The sequence below is a fragment of the Semicossyphus pulcher genome, unplaced genomic scaffold (genome assembly GCF_022749685.1).
Source record: "Semicossyphus pulcher isolate SPU_LCO1_2020_fin unplaced genomic scaffold, fSemPul1.0.p SCAF_24, whole genome shotgun sequence".
Lineage (NCBI taxonomy): Eukaryota > Metazoa > Chordata > Actinopteri > Labriformes > Labridae > Semicossyphus > Semicossyphus pulcher.
In genome coordinates this window covers 8,171,986-8,186,147 of record NW_027211698.1, presented here as the reverse complement: position 1 = coordinate 8,186,147, position 14,162 = coordinate 8,171,986, and the positions used below count along the sequence as shown (strand labels likewise).

General features: G+C 44.3%; 2 protein-coding genes across 2 annotated transcripts; both read right to left on the bottom strand.

Annotated features, from left to right (window-relative positions):
- Window positions 1-1,082: 1,082 nt before the first annotated feature.
- Window positions 1,083-9,103, bottom strand: timmdc1 (translocase of inner mitochondrial membrane domain containing 1). Its single transcript, XM_069675526.1, has 8 exons — window positions 8,955-9,103; window positions 7,601-7,926; window positions 7,254-7,419; window positions 6,163-6,251; window positions 5,830-5,897; window positions 4,131-4,209; window positions 2,732-2,842; window positions 1,083-2,649 (listed from the first exon to the last, which is right to left on the bottom strand). The coding sequence occupies exons 2-8, from the start codon at window positions 7,903-7,905 to the stop codon at window positions 2,499-2,501; spliced, it is 969 nt and encodes a 322-aa protein (XP_069531627.1). The 5' UTR covers window positions 7,906-7,926; window positions 8,955-9,103; the 3' UTR covers window positions 1,083-2,498.
- Window positions 9,104-9,535: 432 nt separating this feature from the next.
- On the bottom strand, window positions 9,536-13,525 carry poglut1 (protein O-glucosyltransferase 1). The gene is made up of 11 exons (XM_069675498.1): window positions 13,446-13,525; window positions 12,772-12,862; window positions 12,501-12,644; window positions 12,284-12,419; window positions 12,076-12,197; window positions 11,917-11,976; window positions 11,724-11,823; window positions 11,583-11,641; window positions 11,332-11,499; window positions 11,189-11,245; window positions 9,536-11,113 (listed from the first exon to the last, which is right to left on the bottom strand). The coding sequence occupies exons 1-11, from the start codon at window positions 13,516-13,518 to the stop codon at window positions 10,957-10,959; spliced, it is 1,167 nt and encodes a 388-aa protein (XP_069531599.1). The 5' UTR covers window positions 13,519-13,525; the 3' UTR covers window positions 9,536-10,956.
- Window positions 13,526-14,162: the final 637 nt, after the last annotated feature.

Sequence of the window (14,162 nt, the reverse complement as noted above, 5' to 3'; positions counted from 1 at the left end):
CTCGGGCTTTTACCGGGACAAACCTTTATCATGCCTCAGCGATGCTGGGACACAGCCAAACCAGCACCGACAGTTCTATGTAATCCTACCTCCAGTGTCGACCTGCAGGAGTTGAAAGTCTGGTATTCAACACAGACTTCAAAATAAACACAACTTGTAATGTAAGAACTTTACCTGCAGCGCAATGCTTCCTCAATCTGTGTCCATGGGCGGTCCATCTGCATGTCAGCAGAGGCTGCGACATCCCGGGCCCCAGCTGTTTGTGTGGCTCATCTTGTTAACACCAGGGACCAAGGCCGTGTTTGACCTAGTTGTTAAAAAGCCCGAGAGGCACAGTGAAAAGCACACTACGCATTAACACAGAAGGGTGTTTTGTACAGACATTAATTGACGTTTATCTCATCTAGGTGTGTTAATCAGTGATTAGCGAACAGCAGTACCTTCTGCAGCGCAGGAAAGGTGACGTCATGTCTCAGCAGGCCGCTGTGAGCGATGAGCTTCTGTCCTTTCATGGTTTCAGACAAAGATGGATTTAAGGGAAATAGTTTTTTTCAACTTTGTTTATTCATATTTATATTACACTGGAAGGACACACAAACACTTTTGATGACAACAGTATAATGAGGCAAGATGATTTGATCTCAATGTGTCAATATAGGCGGTGTGTTTCCTTCATGTGGGGATGTTTGATTGGGTTTTACTCATCACAATGTCAATTTTGTTTAATGTTAATCAAGTACACAAGTCAATCTTAAAAAGTGCAGCCACCATTGATTTGTGCCATAGACTGTATAAGAAAGATGGACGACATGACAGCTCCCTGAAAGTGAAGCCAAACCCTCTCTACCGCCCCCTGCTGACTGGCTGCAGTGTAGGTCATAAAGCCCGCCTCCTCCATGTTAACAGATGGGACATGAGTCAAACTATAAAATCAAAATACACGCCAAATTTCTCAAACATGGTTTCTGTCATTATAGTTAGTTCTTATCATGCTGACTTACGTCCAAGTGTTCATTTTTCTGACAAGTTCAGTTTTAATCTGATGCTGTAAAAATGATGATTGACAGCTCTGTTGACCAATCCGGCTCCTGCAGCCGATCTGTTCCTGATCAGCAGAGTAGAGGAGGAACGGCGAGAGGAGACGTAACTAAAACAATCACTACAGTCATTGAAGTTTACATATCTGTGAACGTCTGCTTCAGAGCAACACAAGAAGCTGCTTTGTTGTTAAAGGAGCAGTTCGCCCCTGGAAAAAGCCGCTGTCAGTCAAAGCTGGTGTTCTCTGTAATCCATAGATAATAATATTTGAAATTGGCGCCATAGCTGTGGAGAAAGTTGTACAAACAGCTCATGGTTTCGCCCAGTCTACATTCCTACAACACCCAGCGTGCATTGCGCCCCTCCCTCTGAACGGAACAGCCCAGCGAGAGACGCTGGAGTGAAATACTACTGTTTTTGCTGCAGGCAATGACTCGCGGTACAGACTCCGAAATAGAATACACCGGTGGATCGTCTAAAATATCTTCAGGTCTGCAGTCTACATTTAAAAGCTGATGATTTTGAACGAGACATGACATCGGAGGAGGGCGTCCTCGATTGAGGAAGTGTAGTTCGAACGTAATCATAATGGCATTAGCTCCCCATAATAGCAGTATAGGACTGAGGTTGAAAATCGGCATGCTGGCCCTTTAAATATGCCGACATGTGGGATCCTTTTTTTCAGTAAGTTAAGTGTGTGTTTTGGTTGGTGGAAGTGGCTACGGTGGTTCCACCCGCCGATCTCTACCACGCAGCTCTGGCTCCAAATGACGTCACCAGAGCAAGATGGCAGCGCCCGCCACGGGGGGTATTTTGGCTTCAGTGTCCTACAATGAGAGCAGATGGAGACGCATCGTCCAGCTTTGTCATACAGTCGTTGATATGAGCCTCTAAAGCTTTCTAATCCCTCTGAGAAGTGTTGCTTTTTAACCCGCTGCTCCTGAGCCAATTTCCAATTTGAGCTGGACAGTCAAAGACCATCTTAACTTGTGATTTGGCAAAGAAAGGGAGCATGTCTTTGTCTGTGGAACAACCCGCCTCACACACACACAAGTGTAAATGTATATTTGTGAGGAACATCTTTGACATCAAGCGTAACTCCATCCCTAAACCCACACTCATCCTTATTCTAACCTCAACCTTCAACTGTGGATTGGACAAAGTGTCCTAATTTTCCAACAATGTCTGTACTGCCAGTGTCCAAAAGTCAAATTGGTCCTCACAAGGACAGGCATACAAACACACGCACACACACCAACACCTCTCGTAGCTGCCCAACAGCTGCCCAGTCCACACGAGCTGGAGCTGCTACAGGGCACTGTGACAGGAGTTGGTGGGGCACACCCGTGTCCTTTCATCCTGATGTGAAGCTTCCATTCAGTCACAGAGAAGGTGTGTGGAGTCCAGGTAAAGAAGACATTTCTCCTCAAAGCTGTGTGAAGTCCCACCTTCAGCGGCTGTCACTGCCTGCCCGAGTCCTGAGCCGCATCCTGGTTCTTTGGCAAACCGAGCAGCTCCTGGATCCTCTGCATGTCCTTGTTAGTTTCCTCCTTCTGACAGCCGATGTTCAGATCTCCTATTAAGTCGTCTGTGAGCTGCAGACGAGCCGTCCTGCACGTAACAGAAAAAGAGAAACGGGTAAACAACAAGGCGGAAGAATAACAAAGGAAGGACTGCGACACAAATCTCTCACCATTCTGCCAGTCGGAGCTCGTACAGCTCCCTGCGCTCTCTCCTCCTCCTCTCTCGAGCCGTCTCTCCAGCCAGCGACTGCATGCTGATGATCAGCGCGCCGGTGGGAACCCTGAGCAGCAGTTGTGTTGTTTAATAACTTTATAGAGAACACAGTGCAAAAGCATGCTTTTAACTTCCCACACCAAGCATGAACACATCAGTGAGCAGCAGTTTAAACTGATGAGATCATTTCAGCTTGGGGTGACATCAGCACCGAGGAAACTTGGAATGCAAGAGGTTATTAAGCACATTTCATGGTTGCGCAATCAGTTGTTGTAGTCTTGAAGTCACATGAGTTTTTCCGAGGCGCTTATTTTGATTGTGACGACCTGCAAGTCAAACATCAGCTGCGGAGCGTTTGTTGAAATAGCAAACACATTAAGAAGAAGCTTCACTGGACTCGTCGACAACGGGGGATTTGTAACGGGTTATAAAAACATTTTCTGCTTGCATAATAGCTTTCGTAACAAGCCTAGATGTCACAGCTAAGATCTGCCGTCTCCTACAAGGTCACCCCCTCCTCTGCAGGCCAACCCAAACCTCCCACTCAAACCTCCGCCACGTCCCCGGACAAGATCTAGAGCGTGATGTGCTCTCCCGATTCGCTGCCTGCTTTCATTCCATCCTCTTTTGCCCCGGCTGCACCTGGCATAGCCGGGGCTGTTTGCTCACATCACATGCTCCAGGTGGCTGGTCCCTGAGGCGGAGAATGAAGAGGAGGCGGTCGATGCTTGTGCGAGGCCAACAGGAGCGCGGAGAAGGGGCCGAGCCAACGTGATGATGATCACAGGCAATCAAAAGCAGCCCCTCCGGTCTGTTTCACCGTCAAACACCTCACGCTCCATCTCTATTATACGATCAGATCTGCTCCTGGCTCTGTACTGAAAGTGGCCACAGGAACGAGTGGAAAGTGGGACACAGAGACGGAGTGAAGCGGAAGTCCACATCAGACTATGGTAGATGGAGATGAGAGGCTGGAATAACAGTGGTGGTATAAATACAGAGGGGCAGCTGCTGCCTTGGCGCGCCTGCTTGCTCTAGTACCCAAAACACGGCCCTCTGCGCCGCACATGAGTCCCTCTGGCACCGTTAACAGAGATGGAGGGGGGCGTGCAGGGGTTCAGCTGCGCGACAGAGGGTTGCTGGGAGGGGCACAGCTGGCTGCCAGAGTGCTCACTGCTCCCGAGCATGACCGAGGACAAATACATGTGTGTTAAGAAAATACATGCAAAGCAGCTTCTGACAGTGTAAGGGACTGACATGCTTCAGGGCGGGAGCTACACTGTTCAAAGTTGATGGGCTGCTGCGGTGATGAATGCATGTGAGGGGACAGTTGTGGAAGCAGGAGCCAAACTTACCCCAGCGCCGCTCCGATGATCGCCCCTGCCACCAGCCCTCCCAGGCCCAGGTTCAGCCTGAAGAGACCTCCAGTCACAGCTGCACACACACACACACACAGATATTAATCATTCATAACTCTGAGTGCTGGCATGCTAGAACAGTTTGTCAAAAGGTTAAACAAGGATTGTTAAAGTTCCACCATGACTGTCAGGAAAATAATTTTAGAGGAGATAAAAGTCTGTCCTCTGGGCGTGAGTGAAGCAGACAAACATACAGATATGAAACAATATAAAAACAAGATAAAAATCGCATTTTCAGGACAGTGGAGCTTCTCTTTTATCAACTCTTTGATGGGCTTTTTTATGCCTCTGTCGAGATTTAACGGGAGAGATGACAGGAAATGAAATGGGATAGAGAAGGGGAAAAGACATGAAACAAAAGCCCTCACCAGCTGTGAACTGGGCGAGGGCTTCGCAGGTCATGACAGGTGCCCTAAGCGCTAGGCATCCTGAGATCTGGAGTATTTTGCTCAGGTTAAATAGCAGAGGGAGTAAACAGTGAAGACATTGCGATCCACAGTGGAAACAGTCAGAAAGGTTGGACCCATGTAAGAGATGCAATTTTCACTTGTTACCATATTGTATATTTAAATGTATATTTTTATATTTCTGCTTCTGCCTTAATTGCATATATTGTTCCTAAGATGTATGAATTTAGCTCTACATGCTTTTGTTATACATGTTATTTTCATTATATTTTATGTGTCTTTTATATTTATAACTAAACATTATGAATATTTGCTTTTCCCTTTTAAGGATGTAATCATACATGTTTGGATCTTGTACAGCTATCACTGTAGGGCTGTCATGGTAACCGCATGACAGCGGTGATGTGACGCCAACCGCGGGGTGGACCCAGTGACCGTCATCACCACTAATATCAAAGACTGCATGTTGTTGCTAGGCACGCGTCCTGCCTAATTAAAATCTAAAAAGGGACGCAGTTAACTCACTAGCCAGGCCTCCCAGGGAAGTGCCTCATCTTTCCCATACAGAACTATACATTATTAACGACTAACTCGTTTTAAAATAACGGCTGTCAGAGCGCTGCTGTTTTAACCCTCTGCGCATCTTATCGACGCAGACGAGCCCGTGTGCAGTCTCGCGATAGCTTGATTAGCCGCTACAACAACAACTAGCCAGTCATCACGGATTTCATTTCAACAGTTAAGGATACGCTGTAGATAAATAAACACCCCGGCAGCGGGCTCCAAACCGCAAGGGGGCGGTAGTTTTTCGCCGCGGTTAGAAAAATTAATTACCATAATACTGGTTTCATAAACATAACATTACAAACGTTTATCAAATAGTGGATATACAGACTGGTTCAAAACCACCACAGCAAGTGGTTAGCAACAGATGAGAAGTACCGCCTCTGTGTATGTTTAACTGATACCGGAGCGGTTATAAGAGGACAGCAGAAAAGTTACTGTGTAGCAGAGCTGTGAGGACAGACCTCATTATAAATGCAGCATCATAACCCTGGATGACATTAGACAGACACAAAAGTGATGAGTGGAGCTGCTCAGCACAAACACTGAGCTCCAACTAACCAACTCTGATGTGTATATGAAGCCAACATGTCACACCACAGCCCTAGATAAATGATGTTTCAAAATATGTTTGACCGGGTCGCGTTGACGCCCATGTGACTCACCTCCTGCTGCAGCGTAATGGCTGAGGGCGTACTTGTCTCGGTACACAGAGAGCCCTGTGCTGACAGAACTAGAGAGAGCAGGGAACAGATCAGAGACAGAGGGTTAATAATGATACATACCTAATCTCATATTTATAATGCTCTGCCATATTAAAAAATAATTACTTACAATTAGCAGAACCAGCACATATCATATGAACAATAGATCTTTTTCCCACTTCAGCAGATTTAAAGAAAATAGCGCCATCTAATGCAACTTAAATGCATTCTTTTATGCAGTCAATTTCCCTCATGTTCCTTGTCTCAAGTACTATAATTGAATAGTTTCCTTACTTGAACAAGGTGACAAAAGCAGCCACTCTCCAGCTCCATCTCCACCCGTATCTCACGAACCCTCGGATTGCTGCATTATGAGCCGAGCGCTGACACAGACAGAAAGGATTTGACCGTAAGGACAGTACTGCAGTCTTTTTCTCCTTCATCATTATACTCAAGGTAATCTCTATTTACTCGATCATACAGAACAATGTAGGATCTGTAGGCAGGGATGTGGATTTTGAGTACAGTACACTTGTAGTCTGAGTAATATTGATTAATCACCAATCAACAGGCTGCGGCGTATGACATCCTGGTTCCAATCAGCGTCATCTGACGACGATTTAGCTTCTTATTAATCTCTATAAACACACATCTGCAAGCTAACAGCTAACAATGCGTTCTAGACCAATAATTCAACTTGAGATAAATTCCCTTGACGCTGTGTCACCAAAGCCGTTCGGTGTTTAGATTTCCCGACTTCCTCGAATGCATCAGAAACAATCGATCCGACCATTCAACAAACGAGCATTTTAAAAGTAGTTTTCTTCTCCTCTTGAGGACAGACCTGACTTTTTACTAATCTGCATCATGATGTTATTTCAGCAAACTTAAGACCCGTTTATTAAATTCAATCACAGTCTATTTCGAGTTCATAGAGCTGAAGTAAGCCAGAGTGCAGCCTCTGTGTAACTTACTGTTTACAGTGAAACTGAGACTCACCAGAAACAGATGAACGGGCGCTCCTCCGGGGGATTTAATGACCCAGGAAATGATGACGTTTATTATGCAGACATAACTAGAGGAGCGAAATTCGCTTTTGATCTGAACACACGGTCGCTTCTCAAGTCGCTAACTGGACTGTAAACTATGCAGCGCACAGAAAAGGAAGTCTTGAAGTCGTTTTCCGCGAATCGCTGGCTAAACCGGACACGCCTGACATGTTTACCGTTGTCCCCAGAGGCTATATCATCGTCAAGCTATAGCTGATGGGTTACGAGATTGTACTCATGGGTTAGCATAGCAGTTTATAGCATGCGCCATTATCAATTCACTGGGAAATTGGATTGTAGTTTTAGATCTGTATTAAATGCTAGTAACCCACTTACCACTGCGTCCACTCGGCTGGTGTAGAGTTCTGCCTGGCTGGTTTGGATATACCTCTGCCTGGCATGACGAGCAGCGGGAAAGCCTCCGTAGATCAGGCCTGCGAGTCCAGCAACGACACCGCTCTTTATCACACTGGTCAGCTCCTCTGGGTACCTCTGTGTGGCACTGCAGGGGGACAAGAGCGAACAACTCAGTGCCACTTTATCCTCGGCTTTAGAGACGATTAAAAAGGAACTTTGAAGAGAAAGTAACTGACAAAATGATGTAAGAGAAGTTGTGTTTAGATACTTGATTATTTTTCCTATTATTTCCTTACTACTATGAAGGGGTAAGTAGGAATACACACTCTCTATCAAAGATGTCCTTGATGCGATCCCATCCTGTGTCTGGGAATTCTGGCTTGCCCACGCTACTTGGCACGGTGCTGGGAGAGGAGATGGGTGCAGGAGCAGGACTGGTTGAGGAGGAAGAGGGCATCTGTGCAGGCTGGGCAGCAGCCGCATCAGCTGCGTGGACCCTGGGGAGCAGGAGGCAGAAGGAAAGAGGCCTGGCGCTCTGGATGAAGCCCTGCAGTAGGCCGGTGCTCAGGGTGCCCCGGGGGGCTGAATCTGCCTGTCGTCTCTGCAGGGCGAGGCCAGTTCTGGGCTGCATCACGCTTCAGCTGGCATCGGGCTGCAGCAGAGAGGCAGAAACACATGGCAATGGGTTGGGATGTTGCGCTCAGCGCCTCAACTTAAGCTGCATCCTCAAATTAAACAGCCTGAAGGCAAGTGGAATCCTGGCAGGGCTACACAGGCTGTCCAGCTCAGCAGCTGTTCAACGGTGAAGCCATATCAAAACACACTGGGCACACAAGCAGACTTTCTCTGAAGAAATTCCTTCATGAAATCAAAATGCATCATGGTGCTTTCAATGTACTGCACGTCCTGAGCAGGGTGAGCTGGCTGGTTCAGGGTCAAAGATAAATACAAAAGGGCTGTACCTTTATAGCATCTCTGTCCTCTGTTGTAATAACAGCTTTGAAATAACATTGTAAGCATGTTTGTTCATGTGTAATGAACAATTTAAGTCCACACTTCCACATCACATCAGTTGTTTAATACTTTAAACGGCCTCATAACCTGTAAACGACTGTTTTCTTCCGTTTCATATCATGTTAAAATGTAATACTGAGGGTTTGTCCCAGCTAGTCACGCTAACGTTAGCATATGTTTCTAAAGTGTTTGATAAGCGGTAACATAAAATTGTCTTTTATTAATATTATGTTATTACTTATGTTATCATGTAAAATAAATTTCAATTTCACAAACGACTTGAAAGATAATTAAATAAAGTCACCTGTAGCACTGCTAATATCTCAAACACCGTCCTGCACAGCGTAGGGTCACTGACCGTTACAAACTTTTCCTCAATCAGCCTCATGTGTTTCACCTGTGTCACTTTAAGGTACTGTTAGCTAAACACGGCTAACATCTTAGTGCTTGTTTTCTCTATGACCTTGTGTACCAGTATATTAAACAATAAAATTTCCCTTGTGATGCGGAAGTAGAATTAGAGTTCCATTCGTATTTTTAGATACCTTTGTTGTCAACAAAGTGCAAGAACAACGTAAATCATCATATTTGTCCGATAATGGGAGTCTTGTTGTTAGCACTTAGCATGCTATTAGCTTCTCATATTACTGGAAGAAGGCAGCTTACCCCCAAGCGGCGCGGAATTCCTCTTAAATAAACCGTTTGTTTATGCAGTGCCTCGAACTCGGTTAATACACATTCATTCTAGTGAGTGTCAACATTTCTGTTTATCGTTATTGCCCTTGTGCTGTGTTTTTCTCTCCACGGTGACTCTCCTGTGGTCTACCGGCGTTTTGAACTTTGACCTCGGCCAAAGTTCAGTTTCGCAAACAAGGTATGAGAGCAGCGCCGCCTGTCGGTGGGAGGACGCAATAATTACACTTCAGGAGCACTCGGCATAAGAAAGAATAACTAGTACCGCTTTTTCGGAATACTATTGAGTGATGATTTGCTCTTTTGCTACATAGAAATTATTACAGTTACTCAGTATTTTGCATTTAATAACAGTAGGTGCAGATCATTCCTCCCCATTGCAACAAACTGTTGCAAGTTACATTTTGCAAATGTGCACAAGTACAAAGCCCTACTAAAGTCATCAAATAGGAAAGAAAAACTCAGCTTTAACAAGTTTTTAAATGAACCAAATTGTTTATTGGTATAAAAACAACAATGCTGTGCAGACCATGACAACCTGAATGTCACACGTTGATCACAGCTTTGTGGTCAAATCGACATACTAATGGAACATCTTTACCAAATGTTTTAACACTAAAAACTAACAACCTTCCGTCAGTGAGTTCCTGCTTGTTCTCAGTACAATGTGAATACTACAACATATTCAACATTAACCTGCAGCTCTGTACACTAAGGCAGATTCTTTTCAAAAGGTAACAACTATTGTGAGCGTTTCTTGGAAACTCCACACAACAAAAGAAAATGTATGACACTACAGAAGGGTGTTATTGCATACTGCTGGCACTTAGTGTGGAATTACATATTGTGAAGATTATTTTTTTCCACTTTCAGGTTAATTAACTCATGGCAGAACCCATCTACACACTGATATTAATATGTAACAGTAGTTTCTTCAGTTGTCCAGTGGAGGGTGGTGTCGCAAAGCTCATGTCATGTGTGAGCTTTGTGTTTAACTGCAATGTCTGTGTCACAGAACTATCAGCCAATCATATTCAATATTAGCTATGGCACTATTTCAGATTGAGCTGTAGACTTAAACAAGTAGATCAGAAGTCCTTAAAAGAATATTTTCCATATTTATCTAGGTGGAAAAAATGGCAAATGTAACAGCATGGTATCAGTAACTATAACTTTAAGTGACATGTGGATATAGTGTTCAATAGCTGGATTATTTCATTGCTTCAATGGATTTTGGCTAACGGTCTGAGAAAGGATCGCCAAGTTGACACTTAAATACAACTTAAAAACAAAACTGAAACATTAAATGTGCAAAAAAAAAATTATAATAATGTTTTTCACTACTTTAAAGTTGAGGATATTTAAGGTTTAAAAAAAGAACGGCCTAAATCGTAAGCAGCAGGGGCGGAGATAGCTCGACTTTAACTCGCTGGTTCTGGATCCTACACTTCCCATAATGCATCTTGGCGGAAAAATGATTTTTCATTACTGAATCTCCACATCTTTTAAACTCCTCCCCCCTACTTTTTTTTAACTTTTTGTAAAAAATCTCCAAGGCTAATCTGACATAATCTTGATGACATCACTATGACATCATCATGGTTATTCTATCTCCTTTCACAGCCACAGAGGACATAATACAACTGCCCCTTTAAGGAGCAAAAAAGATGACTGCTGGTGAGTACATGTCACATCCTTAAACAAAGAGTTGTAGCAAATTCATCTGGAAAACTATCAGTGATTCAAAATTGTGTACAAGCCCCCTAGTGGCCGCTGAAGGTATGGCACCATCAACAGTCAACATTCTAAACTACACCAACGACTGTTAAACTAAACTACGTGTAGCTGTGACTCCTCTTAAACCACACGGTCCAACGTTACTCGTGATAAAATGCGATGTGGCAGGTCTTACATTCAATATCTAGACTAGAGTTTCCCTTCACTACAGCTGCCCTGGTCCCGCAGAGTCTCCTACTTATAGCTCCGTCTTGCTGGGTCTGTGCACAATCTGGTTGTAGTCGTTCTTTCTTTTCGGCTTGTAGGTGAGAAGGCGGCCAAACTCGGTGAGCAGCCTCTCCCAGTAGCAGGAAATATCTTGCATCTGCAGGTGGTCGAGGATGAACTCCATACCCCTGTGTGGAGAAACAGGAAGTTTAAACCCATTGTTAATTTACATTTAAATCCAACTGTAAAATGTGATCTGTTACCTTGTTGCAATCTCCTTTGCGATGGCGTCATTCTCTTTGACAAACTGAAGCAGCTCCCTGAGGAGACAGATCATGCAAAGTCATTAACACTTAGTTATTTACTAAAGGTGAAGCCAGGGAAAACACAACACTAGTCGTGGTACCTGACATCCGAGAGATCCTGCTTCACTGGGATGTAGTGGACCCAGGGCTTGAGCTGAGGGTAAAAAAACTCCTGCCATTCATCGCCAACGTGAAACACCAGGGAACCACAGAGGAAGAGGTGCTTGAAGCGGAAGCTGGCCGCCACACCGCGGAAGTTGAATAGATATCTGCAAAGATTTTAAGGGCAGGGAGGGTCGGTTAAACCTGCTTGAAAATGCGTCTGCATCATTTTGTGTTTGGTTCAGCTTACTTGTATTTGCAGTGATCGGATAGCGGGATTTCTTTGGCTGGAGGTCTACCTAAGGTGTCCTAAAAGAGACGGGAAACAAATGTCTAAAAACATGAACACAGATTGACTTATTTTCCACTTTTAAACCCTTTAAAGTCTGACCTTCTCAGACTTCCAGGCCTGGTTCTTCGTGTACTCTGCATCCACCAGCTCTGGAGCTTCTCTGGACAGAAGCACCAGCGGATCGCGCTCAGGACTGGTTCTGTAATTTACACACACATGCACAGGAGGGAATTAAGAGAAAGCAGCTCATAAAATAAACACAAAGGTGGAGGACAGGGCTGACAGGACTGACCTGGAGCCTCGGAAGAATCCTCTGGACTCCTTCTTCTTCCACGGCCACTGTGCTGCAGACCTATCCCAAAACAGTGCATGGGTTAGACACACTGAAAACACGGAAATTATTCATATTTAGGAGCTCCATTCGAGTCTTATTTTTAACATATGATCGTACTTTTTAAGATCATCCCTCATTAGGTCCCATCGCCCCAGTCCGGTGGGGTATATCGGCCACACAGCAGGCCCGCCCTCCCAAAACGTCCATGCAGGGTACATGATGTCCTGATAGTCTGCAGTCTGCTTAAATCAAACATGCACATGTTAAAAACCACTTACTGCATTGAATAAACATTCATGTGTGCTCGTATGTGTGCGAGTCTGACCTTACTGAAAGATAAGACAGGCAGGGTTGGTTGGACCCAGTTGGGGACTTGCGGGTAATCTCTGACATTTACCACCATCTCCATGTCGGGTAACCTGTCCATCACCTCCAGGATGAAATGCTCCACCCCGCTGCACCTGAGTGGTAAATAAATAACCATGCAGTCAATTTAAGCTTCCGAGCTGATCAAATATTCAGACTTAATCTTCTTTTCTTACCTGGATGGGAACATACAGCTGTGTTCTCTGTACAACTTGTGTCCAATGATCTGGTAGTGCGTGCCCACCCCTCTCTGAACTGTCGCAGCCATGACATCCTCAGAGATGCTCCCTTGAAAGGGCTGCAAGTCCTGTTGTAGGACACTGAGGAAGAAGTCGACATTATATAATAAAACCAGACCGAATCAAATGTAGCAATACGTATTTGTCTGACAAGAATATTTATTGAAGTTGTTAAGAAAATGTGAGGAAAGACAGGTATCGCACCCACCTTAGATGGCAGCTGCAGTTGACAGGGTTGCAGGGAGAGTACCCTTTAACAGCAGCAGATATACTGTCTCTGTATTTCTTCCACTGCTTGCCTACAAATAATGGCAAATAGTGTCAGAATAGATTAATGTGCAGTTATTAGGAAAAATGAGACTTCATGGATCAGGTCCACTAAAGATGCCCCAAACAAGGCTAGGGGTCAGCACGGTGCTAAAATGTCCTACAACGACCTCGAGCAGCCAGCATTTCGCATGTCTTGTCTATTAATTCCTGTTCCGTGCAGCACCATGACTCGAACAATGATGCTATTTACTGAATAAATACTGCCAGGGCAGCCAGCCAGGACACTCATTAGTGCTAACTAGCTTAAGCAGACCTGTTGCCAAAAACACTCCCAGCCTTAGTGAAAACAACAATTTAAATTAACATAAACCTTATTTTGCAATATAACTGTAACCGCGACTGTTTAACCTAAATTCAAGCAAACCTTAAAGTTAGCGAACAGTTAGCTTGGTTGAGTTAGCTTGAAGGCTATTTAGCCAGCTCGTGAAGTGATGAATGACTCCAACAGCAAAAGTTACGTCAAGGAGGTAACGCGACACAAAATGCAGGAAAGTCTCACTGCCGCTTTTAAAATGGTTTTACGAGTGTTATTTGTTAAAAAATAATTATTACCTGAGGCAGCAACCAAATATAAATCATAAACTTGCAGCAGTATTAAAAACCTCCACAGCCTAAAGCGCTCCATTTTTCTCACTTTCCTCCAGCTTTGTCTGAAGGAACAAAGCGGCGATCGATTACTTCTGCCTGAATACCGTCATTACGGTAAAGCGCGCATTAAACTCCCAGGTTTGGCTACCGTAACGTTTGAAAGATGAGCCCAAATTGGCATTAAAGGGACTCTCCTCACAGAATCTCCCCTTTTATATTCACACTCACGTTCTGTCCAACTAAATAAATCAATTCTTCATTCATTTCATAGAATGATATTTCATTCTGAATGCATATAGCCAATGTCCTTTCATTTTCCCTTGATATGGATAATGTCATTGCTGATTATAAGGCTGATGAAATCCCTACAGCTTCTCTGCTCTAATTTCAGAATTTATTTCAAGGGCATGAATGAGCATCACGTGAGTGATTGACCTGCAAATGGATTGTTGAGGTGAGTTTCTCAGGCAGGGAGAGAAAATGGAGGAAAAGAAAGAGAGCCTCCTCATGGGAGATTTGACAGAGTGACGGAGGGAGGAGGAGACAGAAAACAGGTGGAGAGGGAGATATATCAAAGGAGAGCAAAAGAGAGAAGCAGAGAGGGAGAAAATAGTAATGTAATATTTTTGGAGAGGGAAAATTTGTAGATGACTTTAAGCTAATCTCTTTTGGGCCTTGAGA

Excerpts from the sequence above, each read along its gene's own strand:
- timmdc1 (XM_069675526.1), bottom strand. The coding sequence starts at position 7,905 with ATGCAGCCCAGAACTGGCCTCGCCCTGCAGAGACGACAGGCAGATTCA. Across the intron at positions 6,252-7,253 it reads CCAGCCGAGTGGACGCAGTG|CGCTCGGCTCATAATGCAGC; the intron begins GTAAGTGGGTTA and ends TGTCTGTGTCAG. Across the intron at positions 2,843-4,130 it reads ATCATCGGAGCGGCGCTGGG|GGTTCCCACCGGCGCGCTGA; the intron begins GTAAGTTTGGCT and ends ACTGCTGCTCAG.
- poglut1 (XM_069675498.1), bottom strand. The coding sequence starts at position 13,518 with ATGGAGCGCTTTAGGCTGTGGAGGTTTTTAATACTGCTGCAAGTTTAT. Across the intron at positions 12,420-12,500 it reads AGCTGTATGTTCCCATCCAG|GTGCAGCGGGGTGGAGCATT; the intron begins GTAAGAAAAGAA and ends TTTACCACTCAG. Across the intron at positions 11,977-12,075 it reads ATGAGGGATGATCTTAAAAA|GTCTGCAGCACAGTGGCCGT; the intron begins GTACGATCATAT and ends GTTTTGGGATAG.